We start from the raw sequence: 19,985 nt of genomic DNA, 5'->3' as shown, positions 1-19,985 counted from the left end.
CTCCTGTCCCCTCAGCGCACCCCGCTCCTCTCAGCCCCATTCCTGTCCCTTCACACCCCTCTCCCTCAGCCCCTCATCCCACAAAACCGGATTGCTTACCCGGTGTGCCACAAGCCAATAGCCACACACTCGACGGACACATTGATTGATTATTTCAGAGTTGCGCGAGCCGCGGTGCTCGGTGGTGTTCCACAAATCCAGCACACCCCCACGGGCTTTTCACACCATTATTTATACTCAGAAATTCAGAGTTAGTATCTTCCCAAGTACTGCTCATCTATTGGGGTTGATTAGTAATCTACAAGTTGTGTAACCTCAATTTCTACACATGCTGAGGGGAAGGGTCTTCACAGGGTCTTTTTAGAATTATAATGAACACAGGTCAGCTATAGGATACATGACCTTGAGTCTTTTGCTGAATTAACAGTGTATACACAGACATACATCAACATCCGAATTTCTACATCCTTAACGCTCATTAGTTCCAGGATGTCCTTGAGTAAGGGATGCTGACTGCTGCCTGCCCCATGGGTTAGGTCTCCTCTCTTGCTGAAAGTATGCAAAGATCTTACACTAAAGAACATCCCTACTTAAGATAATATTGACATATTCCACATTTTGCAACAGCCCTGCTCCTCTGTAGGACTCATTCGTCCCTCCTCTGCCCCAAGGGCTCCCTGGGCTTCCCTCACCTGGTTCCCATTTCTGGAGGGAGGGTTGGATCCAGGCTGGATCCTGTCTCCGCGGGGCTCGACGGGGGCAGAGGGGCAAAGCCTGCGGAGTGAGCCGGGATCGGCGATTCGGGGTCAGGCACCCGAGGTGTGGGGACAGTCGGTTATCGTATGAGAATCTGTCATGTGGTTTTATTAAAGAACATTAAATGATGGCCTGGCAAAAGGAGACAAACCAGTTGGTGCAAACGGTATTTTTTAAGGACACTGTGAAACTCTCGGATACCGCCCGTTGTCTTAATTTGCAATAAAATCCAGCACTATCCTCCGGAGCACTGCGCAGTGCTGCTGCCCTGCCAGACACCGATGCCACCCGCGGGAGTGCAGGGAATGACCCCGGAGCAGGATCCTTCCCTGTGATCACTGTGATTCCTAGAGGATGACTGTGACACCTGGAGCAGGATGTATTTCCATGATTTCTGTGATCCCCGCCCGCAGCGACAGCGGGATGTTTGGGGAATCAGAGCCGCGGGCTGGGCTTGTATCAGCACTGGAGAGTCCAACGCTCACCGGAGGCGTTACCGCAGCCCATCCCGGGCACATCCCCGGGCGGATCCCCGAGAGATCCCGGGCACATCCACGGGCAGATCTCAGGCAGATCCGGAGCAGATCCCCAGGCAGAGCCGCGGGCAAATCCCGCACAGATCCCAGAGCAGACACCGACCAGATGCCCGGGCAGATGTCGTCCCAGAGCCGACGGGACGGAGCCGCGCGGCACATCTCCAGACAGGCAGCGGCGCGGACAGCCCCGTCACGGCGGGGAGCTGGAGGCAGGCACGGCGCGGGGCAGCCCCGGCCCGCGCGCCGCCATATATAAGCGTTGCGGGGTCCTCGGGCGCGGTCCTGTCACGCTCGCACGGGGACGAGGCCGCGGCGGCGATGGCGGATTTCGATCCCTACGACGACCGGGCCTACAGCAGCTTCGGCGGTGGCCGCGGGTAAGTGGGGCTGGGGGCAGCACTCAGGGCTCCCCCCGTAGCTGGGACGGGAGCGGGGAGCAGCGCCCCCGGCCGGGCGAGGCTGGGGCGCGGCCGCAGGGCCCGGCCTGCCCCGCTCCGTGGGGATGGCGGGCGGGGGTTGCGGAACGAGGACGCTGCCTCCGGGAACTGTTTGGGCTCGTCCTGCCCCCTGCCCGTTCTCCCCCAGAGCGCGGGAGCGCCCTTCCGCTGGCCGTGGCGGACCCGCTTTGTGCGGCGGGGTGGGGGCTGCGGGTCCCGGGGGGGGTCCCGGCCGTCCCCGCACTGCTCTGGCCAGCGCCGCAGAGTTCAGGGCTGGGCGGCTCGGGAGCGCCGGCAAGAGGCGGGAGGGGGAGGGTGTCGCTGTTCCCGCCGTCCCGGAGGCGAGTGGAGGGGGGATTTAGGGAGGTGCTGGGCCAGAGCCAAGTAAGGCCCTAAGGAGCTTGTGCGGGGCCGGAGCAGGATGAGTGGAGGGAGCGTCCCTGAAGGACTGGAGCAGGGCAGGAGGCCGCAGTGCTGGCGGGACGAGACGCCCCCGGGAGCGGGCAGCGTTGTGGTGCCTGCGGCGGGAGGAAATGGGAGGGCTTTGTGGTATCTCCGCTCGAGGAGCGCTGGGAGCCGCCGTCCTGCGTTATCCGGGGCTCCGGGTGCTGACTGCAAATCCCTGATCCTTAGGAATCGGGCTTGTCTGTGTCTCTGCTGAGAGTGTTTTTAGGGGAGGAGCTGTAGAAACAATAACCAGTAACTAGAAGTTTATCTTAAATTAGGTTAGGAAGATGCAATCAAACAATTGATTTTTTTTTTTTTGGAGGTTGATGCCGTTACAAGTTTCTGTGTGCACTGAAATAAAACAGTAGTCATGAAGCTGTGGAATAAACTTCCTTGTGAGCAAATCTTCACAAGTATATTACTGTATAATCTAATCTTCCAAGGTGTGTTTCCTGATCAAGAGTGTTCATGCCCTTTTCTGCTCTTAGGTGAATAACTTGGTTTCATTTCAGACTCTTTAGGCAGCAGGGAGGAGCTGCTGGAGTTAGAACAGCAGTAAGTTTTTTTTGTCTTTGGAAATACTCTGACACCTTAAGCTTTTCAAGCTAATTTTCATGCATTGATACCATTTGTGTCTAATTCAGAGATGTCCCAGAGCAAGCAGATGATGTAGCCACTTGAATTTCTGTTATTTTTTTAAATTCTGTAACAAAATAACTTTGCCAGCAGCATAAAGTGGCACTTGACTCATAATAAACTCAGATATTGCTGCACAGTGTATCCTGGTCAATGTAGGCACATTCTGTGAAGTAAAAAATGCCAGTTAAAATTTTATCTGATATTCAGATTCCTGTAAGAAAACTTAAACTTGCTCTCAGGCAAGATGTGGATCCTTCTTTGGTGAACTAAAGGCATCCTGCAAATTAATAGATGTCCTTACAGATAAGAAAATGAACTTACTCTGATTCACCTGCAGTTCTAAACATCAGATACTACAAATATTAGAGTCCAATGTATACTTCTATCTAATTTATCATTATCACTATTAAGTTACTAATAGCTAATTCACAATTTAACTGGTATCTGTGTGTGTTCTATAAAGTTCTGTGATATATGCAGTGTAATGAAAACATGACTGTTCTGGAAGGTTCTGTTTAAGAATCCCATGTTAATTTAAAGTGGTTCCTGCTCAGGTACTCTAGGACTGTAGGAATAGTGTAAACTCAGCTGAGATGTAATAGTTTTTGTGGAAGTTGCATTTTGCATAACCTTTGGTGTACATAGTAAGAGAGCACAGGATTTCAGTATGACAGATGGGAAACCAGTGCCCAACAGGTTCTAACATATGTAAGTTATCTTCCTCTTTCTCATATCATCAAAATTATGGTGGAAGTCAGGATATGACTGGTGTGGTGAGATGGGATTTTGCTACACCTGAGATGTTTAGTGATGCACTGACTAAAAGCTGAATCATAATATTCAGGAATGCAAAAGTCACTTTATTCCTGGTGAAGAATGTGGTGCTGACATTAGTGACAAAAGGCTTACTATAAGCTTTTTATAAAGTGTTTTGGAGCCTGAAATTTGACAGGAAAGCCTGCAGTTAAGCGTACTGAGGCCTAGTTGAAACTGAACATCTGTAAAGCTGCTCAGAGTTGATAGAAAGGGAGTGTTTACCACTCCTGACATGCTGCTAGGCTGTTTATTTAGGTGTGTCTTGAAGTGCTGGGCACCTTACTAAAGGTTGAGATTCACCTGCTGAAGTGCTGGTCAGTGAAAATGGGGAGTTAGTCCTTATGCTTCTGGCAGCTTGGGTCCCATGTATTACCCATCTAGCATTAAAAGATACCTCCTAATTTTTAGGCTTGGGTAAGCTTTTTGCTGAAGACATCTGATACTTACTCCAGACATGTCCTGGGTTGCTTGAATAAATTTGGTTTGAATTTAGTGTTGTGGTCTTGGAGGGTTGACCCTGTCATCCTGTTGATCCTTATGCTGCCCCAGAAAAGCTCTGTCAGAACTCAGGTAGGCTGTTGTCTCTGCTGTGCAAAAGGTAAATCCTGAGCTTTGATCTCTAGTGAAAGGCTATTTAACTCAAACACTGGCTTTCAAAATATCCTTCATTTTGAATTTTTGGCAGATCTTTTTTTCTGGAGACACAACTAAACTTTGCAAAAGAGTAATGGGAGTTACTCAAAATGGGAGTTTAGTTGTTTTCTATCCAATATGGCCAAAGCTGTTAACTCAGCCCACAAAAGTTTAATTATGGGGGTGTTGCTAGAAGCAAGCTTTCCTCTTCAGCTTTCTGCTTTGGTTTTCTGAAAAGGAAATCAGATCATGTCTTTCAGATTCCCACAGTAAGATGACATAATTATTACCTAATTGTGTCTAAGCAAAAGTTTAGAGTGGGAAATGCAGATACTCATTCAGTACTCTGGTTTGCTTAGTTCAGATGTGTTTTCAATTATTTTTTTACTTTTGTCCTACTTTGTTGCAAATGAGAGAATCTTCTTCCAATCTCATTGTTTGGTTACTGAAGTCAGCCGTTTTCCTTTATTTCAGTTTCAGTGTTGGAAAAAATGTAGGGAAGTATAGAAACAGCTTCTTTTTGTCTTACTATACCTGAGTTCCATAAGCAACTTGGTTTGGAACTGTTATTGACCCTTTCTGTTCTTCAAATGGAAAGTAAAATACCAAAGGTATAGTTATGTATTTGATAACTAAAGCCTTAATATCAAGTTGGAGAAGAATGTTTAATTTTCTGACTTTAAAATCAGTCTGGATTGCACAGTAGGGCATGGATTTCCACACAATGCACCCCATGAAGTTCTGGTGCACTGTGGTAGAAAGGTTTGTCAGTAGCACAGAAAATCCTTTTGGGGATTGAGGGTGTGAATTTAGAAGTGGCTCAAATGCAGCTGAGTAGAGGTTGCTGATGAAAGTTGTAGTTCCAGCTCTTGCTCTCCTTCTTTCCATCTTGGCAAAGTGCTCTTTGCAGCTGTCCAGATCACCTTGTTGGTCTGGCTGAGGATTCAACTCCAGGGTGGGTTTTTAGGTGAATCAGCTCCCTGTGAGGTGACTGGCAGCACAGGGAATATCCTGAGAATATGTAGGAGGAGGGAGTGCTCCTTTGAAACTCACCTGGGGAAATTCTGATGTTCCTGTAGGACATAAACATTAAGATTTTCTTTTTTTGGATGCAGGTTAAATGTATGGTATTTTAATAGCTGTTCCTAACACTGTACATGAGAATTAAGGACAAAGGCATGGAATTGATTCTACATGTTCTGGGATTATTTAGAACTGTAACTCAGCTTTCTTGGAGTTCCTCCTTAAAACTCAGTCTTGTGACTAAAGTTAATTCACAACTATTATAGCTTTAGTTCTCCAGTATGTTTTTGACTTGTTAATGAGACAAAGGCAGATGAGGAATATTGTCAAAAATGCTAAAATGCAAACCTGGGTGGACACTAATTAAAGATATGTAGATTGTGATTCAAGTAGATTTAGCAGCATGTTGATAGTGTTGGTGACAAACGATTCTTGCATGGAGCTGCTAAATAAGGCACAAATGATGGGCTCACCTAGGAAGAGTTAAGAAATCTTATTCAAGCTTAATGCATTATCTGATTCATTAGTAATAAAATATTTATTCTTGAATGAAAAAAAATACTGTCAAGTACCTTGCTTGCCCAGTGGAATTTTTGGCTGCATGCAACCAGCCAGAATAAAAGGAAATGATAAAATTATTTGACCTACTGGATTTTAGGGAGGACTGCAGCAATCTAATTTGTCACATTGGCAAATCCTGCTTTGGTACAGCTTGTGTTCCACCGTGGTTTTAAATGCATGGGGAGCCTCAGGGAAAGGGAACAGACACAAGCAAAGCCCAGTAGAAGGAAGGTGATAAAGGGAAGATAGAGTAGTAAGTAGATATTTCAGGTAAAGGTCAGAGATTGCTTACGTGGGACAAATGGTGTTGGAACCAGTGGTATCCTATAGTCTACAATTCCAGGAACTTTAAGTTCAGGTTGCCTTGTATATACCTTGCTCTCAAAGTTGGCCTTTGAAGATGAGGCTCTGCAGGAAGTTCACACAGATGTGTTACATTAGTACAGTAAAGAATTTAGCTGGGACAATTTATTTCCTAAGCACCCAGTGCCAAGAGTTTAACTGGTAGTGAGGGACAAGACAGGAAAAGACCACCCAGTTTACCTCTGTAATTCACAAGACAAAAGAAAATGTAAACATCCAGACAGCACAGAATTTTTTTCTGCCTCAGAACCCCTTGTTCAACCAAATTTATTTTGTGTTCAGTTCAAAGCATTCCAGTCCAGATATCTAACAATTATGGCCACAGCTTCAGACTGAGGGGAAGGTGTTTCTGTTAAGCTAAATGTTGCCGAGATAATTTGGATGATTGTGGAGTGGGTGTTGGTAATACACTGTTTAGTTAAAAGCATTGGATCCAGCTTAATTTCGGGATAAGCTGACAAACCTGTGCCATGCAAGTATTTCTTCTTTGCTATAAATTATTCTTAAAATCTGTTCTAAGATGTTGTTTTTTGGAGGTAATGTTTTTGAGCAGGGGACAGTAGAGATAACCTTACATTGCTTTCCTTAATGAATTGGGGATTGAGAAGTTCATTCATCGCTTCATTAATGAGTTCGCCTCGTAATGTATTCAGTTTCCCACTGAACTACTGCATCAGGTAATACTGGAAAGGAGTTGACCAACAGTTCAGGTGGTAGGTACAGGCAAAAAGATAGAAAAATTAACCAAAGTTGTGGGAAAATCAACTTGCAGCTAGACGTAGCACCTGAGCAGTGCTATGGATTGCACTGTGGCTGTGCTGGGAGGCAGTTCCAGAGGCACTGTGCTTTTTTCAACAGGTCTCGTGGTGGTGGCCTTGGTTCCCGCAGAAATAAAGAGCTGCCAACAGAACCCCCTTTCACAGCATATGTGGGAAATCTGCCCTTCAACACTGTCCAAGGAGACATAGATGCCATCTTCAAGGATCTCAGCATAAGGAGCGTACGACTAGTCAGAGACAAGGAAACAGACAAATTTAAAGGTGAGCGTTCAGAGTTCTTTGGTGGCAGATGAAAAACTAGTAGGAGAAAAAGTCACTTTAATAGGGAATTTCAGTCTAAAGCACAGTTTTTCTCTGTTTTATGTTGACTTATGCAGGTTTTCTTATTCACTAATATATAAATGTATAATTTGAATGAGAGTCATTGTTCCATCACCTTGAGATACAGCGTAACATGAATGAGGAGTCAATATTTGCCCTGACATAAAAGAACTTTCTCAAACCTTGTCTGGTATGAATTCTACCAGAGCTGACCCACTTAAGTCCCATGACCTTAAGCATTGAGTAATTCCTTTACTTCAGAAGACTCCCCTTGCTTCAGCTCTGGAGTTTTTTTTAGTAGACAGGGAGAAAAAGCAAATAGATAACCCACTCCGGCAGTTGTTTTAGAGGAAGCAAATTCAATTGCTGTGGGACTTGTCTGGTGGAAATGGACTATATTTGTAAGTTACTTTAAGGGGTGGAAAAGGCTTACCTTGGATAACAGAGGACCTTTGAAAAGGAGTAAATCCACTAAATGATGTGATGACACAAAATCACACTTCTGGCCACATAGGTATTTCAGTTTCTTGTTTAAAAACACAAGGAACAAAGTGTCAGTATTCAGCTGAATAACTGTCTGAAGGCATAGATCAGATGTAATCTATAATGAGAACTCTGTGGGAAAGGGAATTAGGCTCTTGGCATTCACAGAGTGCCCAGAGTTCTGTTTCAGGATTTGCCCCATCATTAACAGGTGCAGGTAAATGTGTTCATTGTTGATGATGATGATTGGTTTCTGAGCCATGCACATCTTGCATTTGCACATCACAACTCATGTTTAAAAGAGAAGGAAGCTATTAGCAGACATGCAGGAGGAGCAGCTTCTTACAAAGGCCTTTTAAAGTGCTATTAACTTGAGATTTGTTCCTTACAGGATTTTGTTACGTAGAGTTCGATGAGGTGGAGTCACTCAAGGAAGCTCTTACATATGATGGTGCAGTAAGTACACCTGCAATTAATTTGTGAAATCAAAGACAAGCATAAGTCTCAAACCCTTTGGCAGCCCTTACGATACATCCTGAACAGATTCTTCCATTGATTTAACAGCTTTTGGGTGACCGATCACTCCGAGTGGACATAGCAGAAGGCAGGAAACAGGATAAAGGTGGCTTTGGCTTCAGAAAAGGTGGCGGGCCGGATGACAGAGGTGACTTCCCTTTTTCTAAGTAGCTTCTTAATACAGTGGTCGTAGTTATGGCTTCTGGTGCTGACTAATGCTAAGACAAGGCATGCAAGTGAACATGAAGATTATATTGAAAGGTGAAATGTTGTATGTATATAATTACCTGTTTCTAACCAGCTGCTGCTGCTGCTCCTGAGGTGTCTGGAATTAAGCTGTGCTTTGTGTCCAAAGGCTGGATGTATTGTCACTCCTAACCCAGGAAGTGAGACCAATACCCCTAATAATGTGTTGTGTCTTGCAGAGGACAATCATAAGCCCAACAGTCTGATCTGCTACTATTTTATGATGATGTATGAAAAGTGAGTAAGCACAAATAGACAAGTGCTTATTTTGGAGTATGTCTCTTGTTCCAGTGTAGAAACATTCTTGCCTGTAGCTGAAAGTTGGTTGAACCAGACTCACCAGAGGTTTCCATTGAATGTGCATTAGAGAAATTTTTCTGACCACTTATTCTTGTTTAACTTAAACTGTTTGTTCCTGTGCAATGGAACTTGGTAGTACCAAAAGAAAAGGATTTTCCATCAGCATAACTTTGGATATTGAAGGACTGAAACATTGGTTTGGTATTCCCTTGCTCAGTCTTTCCCACAGCTTCAGACCTGAACACAATTGTGGCTTTTTTCCTAGGAATGGGAGGAGGTTCCCGAGAATCCAGAGGAGGTGGATGGGATTCCAGAGATGACTTCAATTCTGGTATCAGTATTAACACTTGTACAGATAGGAAGCCTAAAAGGCACTGAAATGTTATCATTTTCATTTGTCCCCATTACTGGTTTGATTGAATCTACTGTATGTGCCAACTTTGGACATCCTGCAGCTGTGGTGGGATTCCTCATGGGGCATCTGCCGTTGCCTTGTAACAGAGGAAAGAGTCTTGATCAAAAAGTCTATGAAATGACCCTAAATGACAGAATTCTTGTCCAGATGTAGCCTATGGTGACTGTTTTAAGCATTTCTCAAACATACAACTAAGTAAATTTCTGAATAGTAGCAGAAACAGACAGATCATGTAGGAAGACTGATATTCTGTCAGAGCAGAGGCTTTCATCTTCTTAAGGAGATGTGATGTCACTGTACATGTGTCCCTGAAGTAACTGACTTCTCTAAAGTCAGATTAGTGTCCCAAAGCACTTGTAAAAGCAAAATGTTCATTAACTTTTGGACCTGTTTTGGTAATGCAGCTGCAGCAAGTGACTGAGCTTACTGAGTGGAAGGTAGTGACTGAGCTACCGGGTTTGCTCTTAACTTCCAGTCAGTTCTAGCTATTAGAATGCAGGGTATCATTAACACAATTGCTTTTGTCCTCTGAACTCATGGGTTTGGTCCATTTTCTGATGGGAGATGTTGGCAAGTACAACTTTGCAGTGTCTGGTCTCTGCGTGAGTGGAATGAACGATGTAGGAGAAGCAAAGTGTGCCCTTGCCCCCAGCATGGACTGGAGCGTGATGCTGGCGAGAGAAGCTTGCTGCAGCGCTGTGCTTAACCTGCCTCTGGAGCTAAGCGTTCTGTGTCACAGCTTTGTACCTTCTTTGGCAGCTTCTCCAAATGTGGATGCATTTCAGCCTGATAAATGCTGGATGAGTGATTTGTGAGCCAAAAGTTTAGCATTTCAGTCTTAGCTGCTACAGAAGCTTTTCTTCTCAGGTTGTTCAGCCTTGCTTTAGATCAAGTCTTTAAAGATGGCCTGTTTGGCACTGAAGTAAGTAAGGGACAGCTCTGCAACTCTGCCAAATACTGAAGTGGAAAGGAAAATCTCAGTTGGGACCCAAACAACTTTCTCTTCCAGGCAGCTTCTGAAAATCTGAGTGTATTCCCTTTCTGTATGCTGTTAGCCTGAAGTATCTTCCTCCCACTGAAATGCAGGCAGTGGGGGCTTGGAGAGATACTCAAGGAAAATCACTGGTACAGACTGGAACTCTGGTCAGTGACGATAGTTCTTGTTTTTTTTTTTTTTTGTGATACATAAACTGAAGAAATGCAGTCAGTTTAAAGTCTCATTTGGTTTTTTCCCCAGCCCTTTAATTAGTCTAGTAAATGCCTGGTCAGTTTATAGTACAGCTAAACAGCCTTGGGGTTTTACTTTGTTTTATAAGGACTGTGTATTTCACTACTCCCCAGCTATTTTCCCATTTGCTCTGCTCCTGCAGATTTCATGCTAAGGCTGTGTAGCCAGTGTGATGATCTGGCTATGGAAGTACTCTGAGTTCTTGTAGTGTTGTCTGTCAAGTCAGCTAATGGTGTTAACAAACTGAAGTTGCAGCTGAGGTTCATATTTTAAACACGCTTGACCCACTCTCCAACACTCCAATAAGCCTCTAGGTGGATAAAGCACTTCCTGAACTTGGCATAGTATACTTGGTTTCAAATGGAACCCGAACAACTCCTCCAGAAGGTGCTAGAGCTCTGTGAAACAATCTGTCTGCAGACAAAGGCTCTCAGTGCATCACCTTGGACTGACAGCGGTGACTAGCAAGGTTTTCCAGTCATCCAGATAAAAGTCTAGATTAAAAACATTTCAAAATATGCTCTTTAAATTCACTGTCTTCCATCTTCAGGATTCAAAGATGATGACTTCTTGGGAGGTCGGGGTAGAGGAACCCGCCCTGGAGACCGGCGACCACCAGGTGCCTCCATGGGAAGTGGTGGCACTGGTCGCTTCAGAGATGGGCCTCCCCTTCGTGGGTCTTCCATGGACTTTAGAGAGCCAACAGAAGGTAAACTCCTACCACGTGTGATTCAGTCTTCCTGTGCAAAGGAGACTCCTGGTTTTGTTGTCAGGGTAAAGCTCCTGCCCTTGACAGGCAGATCTCACAAGTGGAATGTTTTTCCTTTCAGAGGAAAGAGCACAGCGACCCCGACTCCAGCTCAAACCTCGAACAGTCGATACTCCCCTCAATCAAGTAGCCAATCCAAACTCTGCAATCTTTGGAGGAGCCAAGCCCCGGGAGGAAGTAGTAAAAGAGCACGACTGAGTTTGGGGTTGAGAGGGAATGGGGAGGCGGGAGAAAAAGCAAGACAGTACAGAGTGACTAGCTCTGCTGGAATGTCAACCCTGCAGTTTACCATTCCTGCCATCTGGTATTTGTCCTCTTTGAAACCGAAAACACAGAGCTTGTGAATGCATGTCAGCTGTTAACAAGTGGTTTTTAGTACGTTCTTGGCTTTGCTGTATCTAGTGCCTGCTTTGTGCTGAGTTTCCCTCTTCTGTTTCCTTCCAAGCAGCACAGTTGCCAGTAGATAAGGCAGTGTGGCTGCTTCCACAAGTGTGGAGGTCTCTGGACAAAGGTGCTGCTTCACTTCTTCCTTTCTGGGTTTGTTTTACTTTAGAAGCACAGGTTAGACTTAGTTATTTCCCTGGATCGTTTCCTTTTACTTCCTCAGTGTTCCTCTTCTGACCTGCATGTCTCGTTCTGTATTGCTGTGGCTCTGAAGAGGAAAACTGAAGAGTCCAGATGAGTTGAACAGAAATTTTCAGTTCTAACTGAGTAGTGAAATACCATTTATGACAATTGGTGATAGTTGCTGTTCACAGCAGAGCCCCTTACAAAACAAAGGGGGTCAGCTGCCCTTTCACATGGGTTGTCAGGAAGGATCAATTTAATGGATGTCTTGCCTGACAAGCCTGGTGAATAGCCGGTGGAATCAGTATGGATAAAGCCTCTTCCAGCAGCCTCTTCCTGCTGGCTCTTGACTTCCAAATGGTATGATGCTACTACACCTCTGAGCTCAAGGTTAGTGCTGCAAAGCTGTGCCTGTTTGAGCACAACTGCTCACTGGCTCTTTCTGCTTACTTTTTTGGGTTTTACGTGTTTGGTAAATTTTTAAATGAAGTTTCTACAAATAAAATTGACTTTTTTATTTTTGTTGAAGGAGTGTATACTTTGCCATGCAGTATTTGACCGTCACTATCCCCTGTATTTCTTTGCCCAGTGGGGTACAGTTGTAGCACCTCAGCTTTCAGAATACTTTGAAAATGGGCAGATTAGAGATCTTTCTGCTATAGATTCTCATGCAGAAGTTTTGGTAAAAAGCATCTCCTGTTGCCGCACCTCTCTTCACTTGAAATGTTTCTTGTCAGTGTTGTGTGGGAGGAGGGAGGGGAGGCTAAAGCAAAAGGAGAAATCATTAATGTTTAAAACCAAAACCTGGTTCTACCACACTGAAGTGTGGACATGTCCAGTGTATGGGAAGAGCTTGGGCCCCTGTTGCCAGTGCTGAGAGCCTTCAGATAAACCAGCCAGCACCCCAGAGTACTTACAAGAAGAGATTGGAAGCATGGCTGCCCCACTACCAGCACCACTGCTAGTGATGAATTTATTCCCTACGGTTCCCATTTTAAGTCAGAGTCCCAGCAATTTACAGAACTACTCTTTCCTTCTTTCTGCCTTTCACTTAATCTGCTTCTGAGATAAGAACCATTTGTCTAACACTAATACTTAATTTTAAGACAGACATGCATTTGTGTGGTTGTATTCCAAACCAATAATTGATCTATTTACATCTTCAATGTGGAAAAGATTTTAAGAACAAATTCCCATATAAAAACTCACTTCTAGTCAAGACAGTTGACTTTTAAATGTAAAAACAAAGGAAAAAAAAAAAAGAATTCCAAACACTTAACACATTCTGCTTCATAACAAAATAAATTTATGGATATGGTATTTTGTGAATGATCTTTTAAATAAAAGAAAACATTAAGTAATACTTAACATTGGTCTTTATTGAGTCTACTCTACCATGTTTCTCCCCCCCCTCAGTTTTCAAATATTGTGTTAATTTGTCCTAGAGCCATTCTGATACAAAATAAAGGGGGGAAGAGGAAAAGATAAAGGGGAGGAATCTAATCTAAAGAGTGCTGGAACAGTGAAGTCAAAATTGTTTATGGGTGGAAATGAGCCCAACTTTTTTGTCCTGTGACTTCAGTGTCACTTGAGTGCATTGCTAAGGCTGCTAGGTGGGATTTGGAATTCCTGCAGCTTGCAGGTCTTGCAGCTGGTCAGGCTGTGCTCCTCCAGATGGGTGCTGCTGCCCTGTGCCCAGCACCAGGCAGGATGTGTCCTTCCAGTGTGAGTACTGAGCTCTGTGGGCTTTGTGCTGAGATAGTAAATGGATCAGCTACTGCTGTTTTGCCCACTTCCTCCACCTTTTCCAACTGACCCGTTTCCCACTAGGAATAATAGTTAAGGAGGCTGTTGCCCTGTGGCTTTGAAGTGTGCGCTTACTGCAGGGTAAATTGAAAGAGATAGAGCCATGTTTTTATTGAGGAAATGAGCTCTGACCTCCCTGCTGGTTTTACTGCTTTCCATAGCCTGAAAGGATGGGAGGTGTTCCTGCTTCCAGCTGCTCAGTCCACCCTCTCTTTAGACCCACTCTTACCACAGCTTGAGCAGAGTCCCAGTCCTGCTCTGGAGCCTGTGCTGGAGCTGTGTGTGCCAGTACCTGGCTGTCCTGCATGTCAGCCTGAGGAGTGCAGAAGAGCAGGGCTGGTTGAGAGTTGGTCCCCTGCAGCTCTTGCCACAGCTTATCCACAGCTGCCCTGTGAAACTGGTGCTGCTGGAAGCAGGGATTTCATCACTGCATGGAGAAAAGGAACCCTGATGAGTGAGAGAGGTGGCAAATGGCTCATCTTAGTTCTGGAAGGGTTTCCCACTAGTGAATGCAGCCTGGTCCCAAAATCACTGTGTCTTTTTTTTTTTTTAGTAATTTTTCATATGCAAACATTCATGCATTGCATGGCTTCTTTGGAGCATTCCACACTGTTCCTCCCCTGGTGCAGGGTCAGACTCCTCCAGTCCTTTTTCTTTCCCTCCTTCAAAAATTTAGTGGATGGATGTTTTCCTATACAGAAGCTTATCAACCAGCTTGTGTCAACAGTTGACACAACTACATTTAATGTATGGATGCGGCATTTGAGTTTTGTAGGAGGAAGCAAGATTTTCTTTCCATCCCACCAGGAAAAGCAGTTGAGGTTTAACCTGTGATGCTTAACTTTACCTGCAGCTTAAAGCTAAGCCTCGCATGGTAAAGCCCAGACTGAGGAGGTACCAGCAGTGTAGCAAATGGATAATTCACTTTGCGGGTATTCATGTTCTCACTGAGTTATTTCTGGTGGCTGTGCAGAGCTTTCTTCCAGCTTAAATGTAGAAAAATAAACAAAACTGAAGGCAGGAAGGCACCAGGCAGGTTTTGGAACTGAAGCTGAGTTTGCTTTGCTACTGTAGGAAGTGCTTTGCCATGTTACTCCAGTTTGGTTGCAGGTGGGAAAGCTGGGAGTCTGGAAGAGCTGTTGGACACTGCAGCAGTGAACAGCAGCATTTAATGTGCTGCAAAACTCTGCTGTCAACCACCAAAAAGTAATCCCCACTGAACTCCTGAGTCCAGGAATGGCCCTGGGAGAGCTCATCCCAGCACTCAGAGCAGCACCCAGTGCTGGCACGGGTGTGTTGCCGACTTGCTGGGCTGTGCGAGCCTGGAGCAGATTCTGAGGGGGCTCTTTGTGCTTGTGGCCATCAAGGTTGTTCTGACGGCTGAAAAAAGAGGTGGAGGAGTGTTCACACACTCAAATAATGGGCTGGTGATGGTAGAGTCACATTAAATTCATGCCCTCGAGTGTGGCTTACTGGCCTTCCTAAGCAGCAACTTGTTCTCCTGCTGAGATGTGTTGCCACTATTCAGAGTCTCCAGTGCTGCCCATGAATTTCTGAAGTTCTGCAGGTCTCCCAGGGCTGATGATGATTGTGGCCAAGCTTGCTGTCCCAGGGCAGTTTTGGATTATACTGATATTTTTAACTTATGTCATGAATGCTGTTACAGTTTCAATCCTGAATTTAGTACATAATCTAGTAGGAGCATTTGCTACCTGTATTACTGGCTGCTGACTTGTCTTCAGAAAAGATGGTAAAACTGTGAGAATTTTAGAGCAAATCCTGTAATGTTGCAACCAACCTTTCCTCTTTGTAGGAAAGATTTAATATTAAAGCCAGCAGATTTTGGAATGCACGTGCAGCCCCTTCAATCAGAGCGCTGGCGTGTTGCAGCTTGCAGAGCAGTCCTTGTCCTGCTACTTTGGACAAATCTGCTTGGAGTGACTTTGCTGGAATCCCCCTGTTTTCCTGGGTGTGTTTTGGACAGCGGCTCTGTGTGTCAGGTTGGCTCCAAGGCATAGTCACAGGTTTTCTGTACCAACCCCGTTCCCTCTCTGTGCGCAGAAGCCGTCTCGTGGTTATTCGCACTCACAGCAAGAGCAGCTGTTATCATTGAGCATCTTGAAATCTGTGTTATGTTCTACATTCTGGTGGTTTCTTTGTTTCACTACCAGTGGAGTGCAAACGCTCTGAAGGAAAGGGACCGCTCGCCTATTCCAGCACATTCTAGTGTAGAATCAGTTACCTTTGTACCTTTCAAGGGCTTCCCTGGGATGGATTCTCGGGATGCAATTTAGTTGGTGTTGCTTGTGTTAAATTTTTAGAAAAGGGAGTTTCTGTGACTGGAAAGGAATTTGATTTCCAGCTGAGAGTGGAATTTTCTCATCTGGTAATTGACTCCCTCCTCTTAAATGCCACTTACCCACTGCAGGAACGAAGTATATTCAAACTGGCAGAGAGATATCTTTTATTTGGTGCATACATTTTATTTATATAATTTGTAATTTATTCTGTTGTTTGTGATAGCACTTGCTATAGCAGTATTAAACCAAACTGAATAGAAGCACTTAGGATGGTGTAATCATATTTTTGACCCTGCCTGCTGAAAGGCTTTAATCCTTCAGTGCCAGACACTTGACTCTCAAGCCTGATGCACATTAGTAATAGCAATACCTTGATGACATTATCTGTTCAGCCCCTGCAGGGAAGCTCTGCTGTTCTCCTGAGTCTGCTCACAGGAACCCGAGATGGACACAAGACACGAGCCATTAGGTTCTGGTGGCGCATGCGGTGTCTTGGTGTGCCCATGGAGGCAGCGTTATTAGGTCTTAAATCGTGTTCCTCATCTTACTGTACCTGTTTGAGTGACTAAATCTAAAGCATTTTCTGGTTTCCTTTTCCACCGCGTCAACAACTCTGTTCTGTGACATCACCTGCTCAACAGCAGGTTCAGTGTGACATCAGCTTCCCTCACTTCTGTCCCCTCTGCAGCAAAGTACATCCAAGGGCTTTGAGGACTTTCAGCGTTAACAACCCTGTTACCTGTGTGCTCACCAATTCCTGTGTAAAGCTCTAGAGTATCCCAGGGTTGATGTTTTTGGGATGTTATTGCTGGGAATGTTGCCACCACGTTTCTGCCCAGTAGGTTTCAGCCAGGTTAGTGTTCCCTGTGGTCAGGATTTGCTTCCTACCACAAGATTGTTTTGTTCATGTCACCGTGCTCCCAAGATCTGCCTCTTTCTTTTAAATAAACCAAAAACTCACAAAGTACCTCTATAAACCCCTGCAAAATCTGTACTGTAACGAATCTGTATAATTTGTATTGCTGTATAAAAATTCAAATAAAAGCATTCAAACCTTCTAGGTTTTTGTCTTCAAATTTAAGAATTCTTGTGTCTACAAGGATGAACTCAGCAGGATAAGAACGGGAAACTTTGTGGCCATAGGGATGTTTGGGATTAGTCTTTGCAAAGTTCACTTGGCCAAAGTTTTGAGAAGCACCCAGGGATCCTGGCTGTGAGATGACTTTCCACTGGGTGGTAGCAGCATTTATTTTCCTTCAGCAGGAACGGAGCCACTTTCGGTTTCAGCTCAGAGAGATCTGACGTGCAGCTGGGGCAGGGGAGGAGGCAGCACTTCCCCTTTGCCTGGGGAAAGACTCGTTCCACTACGGCAGAGAGAAAAGCCGTTTCTAGGTGTACACAAAACTATCCAGGACTACTTCAGCACATCAGAAAATTTCCTCCAAGATATGGCTTGCATTAAAGCGCCATGAAAATGTTGCTAAACAAATGGAATTCATTGTAATCCCGGGTAGTGGTTGGGATGAGACACGTGCTCATTCTGTCTCAAAGCAAGAGGGGCTTGATGCTGGTGCACAGCAATGCTTGACTCGCAAAGCTGGTGACCTTGGAGCCTGTTGGAGCTGGGAAAATGCATGAGCATGAGCTTGGAGCATGTTGGGGCTTTCTCAAACCTTCCAGCACTGGGTGTGTTTGTGCAGAAGGTGAGGTTTAGATGATGCCCTGTTTTCCGGTCCTTGTTTCACTGCTGATTTTTGATCAGAGTTAGTCACAACACCTGATTCAAGCAAGCCAGCTGGTCTTGGAGCAGCCCCTACCTTTATCTGAAAGAATGTAAACCATCCCTCAGGGCATTTGGTTTCCCAGGGCCCAGGTAAGCTGTGCAGGGTAGAAGATGGGTTCTAATGAGCCCTCTGGGCCCCAGAGATCTCTCTGCAGCTTGTCAGCTTTATATCAAAAGGTGAAAAAGTGGGTTAGGTTAGCTGGTGAGCCTGCCTGAAGGAGTAGGAACTATGTGTTTGTCATGGGGGGAAAACAAACCCAAGTTGAAACGGGTGAGCTTTAAAAAGAATGTGAAAGGTGAAATTATACTGTGGTGTTTCTGTAACTTATTGCAGTAGTTAAAAACGTGCTGCTCCTATGTCTTTGACCTTTTGTCAAATCAGAAATGGTTTCCAGCAGCAGGTCTCAATGAGGCAGAGGGGTTACAGGAGGGAGAGGACAGACAAGGGTAGAGCCCAGTTTCCCAAGCCAGGTTTGATGCCTGAGGGGTCATTCTGTGTGTGTTGGAGGGGCGTTGGTCTGGCCTCACAAAGAGCAGAACCTGTGGCTGTGCTGGAGAGTTCTCAGAGTGAGGACTCATCCTAAACCTTTACATCCAGCCCTTCTTGGGAGAAATGTGAAGAAGGGAGATAGGATCCCCACAGAGGCATGTGCTGCTGCAGTAATTACCCTCTAATCAAGGTGGTTGGCCTCTCCAGAGGACTGATGCCTTTGAAGGGCATCACTCTGCCCAAGAGCTGTTATATCACACTGGAGTGACTCTGCTGCATTGCTCCTTGGGCACAGGAGCAGCTTCTGCCTGCTCTGAAGAGGCTGAGTGGTCCATCAGGGGACAGTCTGGGGACTAACACGAGGTGCAGCCCAAGCCAACCAGGGTAACGTCCACACCACAGCACCGAGTCATCCCTGAAGCTCTGAGACCCACCAGAGAACCTGTAAACAAATAGATGGCTCCTTTTTAGCAGTGGCTGTTCCTGATGTGATTGATTCCAGGTACAAAAGGCAAATTTAGTCTCCAGCATATTTAGACTATCAGTTCTGCTATAAAGAACTCTTTTGCAAAACTTCTGTTGTCAGCTTATGTTTGAACATGTAAAAACCCTGCAAGAAATCTGTTAGTAAACTATTTAATCATTAAGACCTCTGCTAGAAATGCCAATTTTGAAACAACTTTTTTGGCAGTGAAAAAAAACATTTCACCTTTTGCAATGTCCTTTACACAAAGACCACCCAGAAACCACGTGAGCAATTGAAAGCTGGGTCTGCCTCTTTTTATCTTTGGTTCAGATTATACTGATTTCAAGATAGGCTTCAGCACCCGGATTTTGTCTGGGAATGGCTCTGGAAGGTGCATTATTTTTGCATCTCAGGTTAGAATTGGAAGAGAGAAAGTCTATTTGCATGTACAGTGGTTAATATCTTATTGAAGTAATGTTTCCTCTGAAAGCTCAATAGCCAGATTTCATCCCAGAGTTGCAAAAATTGTAACCAGTTGGCTCCTTAATCATTTTTGTGATGAAGAGTCCCCTTCTCGCACAGAGAGCTGGGTGTAGGTGGCTGGTTGTGGCAGCTTCGGAGTGCCCTAATTTAAATATAACAAAATTTCCCTTTACTGTGTAATTTACATGTAAGAGAGGCTTTGTAGAGCCTTAGTGAAAGCAGCATGAAACGTTTTGTTTATGGTTGTAACTCGTGAGCCCCGTGGCTCTTGCACTCTTGTTGCACAACCACGCATTTCTGTCTGTGTGCAGACTTCCCTAGTGCTGGAGTAGGGTCCCTCTTTCATGGAGTGTGACAGGGCTCACAGCCAGTACATAAATTCCCTATTATTCATGAACCCTCCTTATTCCATTCAAGCACCAAAAATTTTGAGGAATTACGGGGTTTTTTTATTTTGAGGAATGCAGTGAAATTGTGCCTGCTGCGTGCAAAATGCCAATGCTGAAGCCTATGAGCTGATTTTATTCTTACAGCGCTGGACAGCAGCTCCAGGTTTGCCCACTAGCAATGGTGACCTCGGGCTATTTGCTGCCTTTGAAACTTGTTACCATCTTTTCCATAAAAACTAAGAGAGGGCTTGCAGTTTGTTGTGCCTGCTTTGAGATTTTCCAGGCAGCACCTGCCACTTCCAGCGCGCAGCGTCGTTCCTGTGAAGGCTCTTTGCCAAAAGGAAGCCTGAACTTTCCTTGGGGCACCAGCCCCATCTGCACCTCAAGGGAAGTGACCTCGGTGCCGTGCGTGGTCCGAGCCTGTCCCTGTCGC

General features: G+C 45.1%; 1 protein-coding gene across 2 annotated transcripts; it reads left to right on the top strand.

Moving 5' to 3' along the window:
* The first annotated feature begins 1,518 nt into the window (after positions 1 to 1,518).
* Positions 1,519 to 13,198, top strand: EIF4H (eukaryotic translation initiation factor 4H). Of its 2 annotated transcripts, XM_042025929.1 has the most exons (7): positions 1,519 to 1,669; positions 7,070 to 7,251; positions 8,186 to 8,250; positions 8,359 to 8,458; positions 9,122 to 9,187; positions 11,050 to 11,208; positions 11,330 to 13,198. In XM_042025929.1, the coding sequence occupies exons 1-7, from the start codon at positions 1,611 to 1,613 to the stop codon at positions 11,464 to 11,466; spliced, it is 768 nt and encodes a 255-aa protein (XP_041881863.1). In that variant the 5' UTR covers positions 1,519 to 1,610; the 3' UTR covers positions 11,467 to 13,198. The 2 variants fall into 2 exon arrangements, with proteins under 2 accessions (XP_041881863.1, XP_041881864.1); XM_042025930.1 differs by lacking the exon at positions 9,122 to 9,187.
* Positions 13,199 to 19,985: the final 6,787 nt, after the last annotated feature.

The sequence above is a fragment of the Corvus kubaryi genome, unplaced genomic scaffold, assembly GCF_017639235.1.
Source record: "Corvus kubaryi isolate FWS band 111438036 unplaced genomic scaffold, C.kubaryi_AGA036_p1.0 37284, whole genome shotgun sequence".
NCBI classification, from domain to species: Eukaryota; Metazoa; Chordata; class Aves; order Passeriformes; family Corvidae; genus Corvus; species Corvus kubaryi.
The sequence above is the reverse complement of the archived record's forward strand: the minus strand, read 5'-3'. Positions and strand labels throughout refer to the sequence as shown.

Bases quoted from the DNA above. Each gene is read 5' to 3' on its own strand.
- EIF4H (XM_042025929.1), top strand. From the start codon at position 1,611: ATGGCGGATTTCGATCCCTACGACGACCGGGCCTACAGCAGCTTCGGC. The intron at 1,670-7,069 runs GTAAGTGGGGCT...TTTTTTCAACAG, and splicing joins AGCTTCGGCGGTGGCCGCGG to GTCTCGTGGTGGTGGCCTTG. The intron at 9,188-11,049 runs GTATCAGTATTA...TTCCATCTTCAG, and splicing joins CAGAGATGACTTCAATTCTG to GATTCAAAGATGATGACTTC.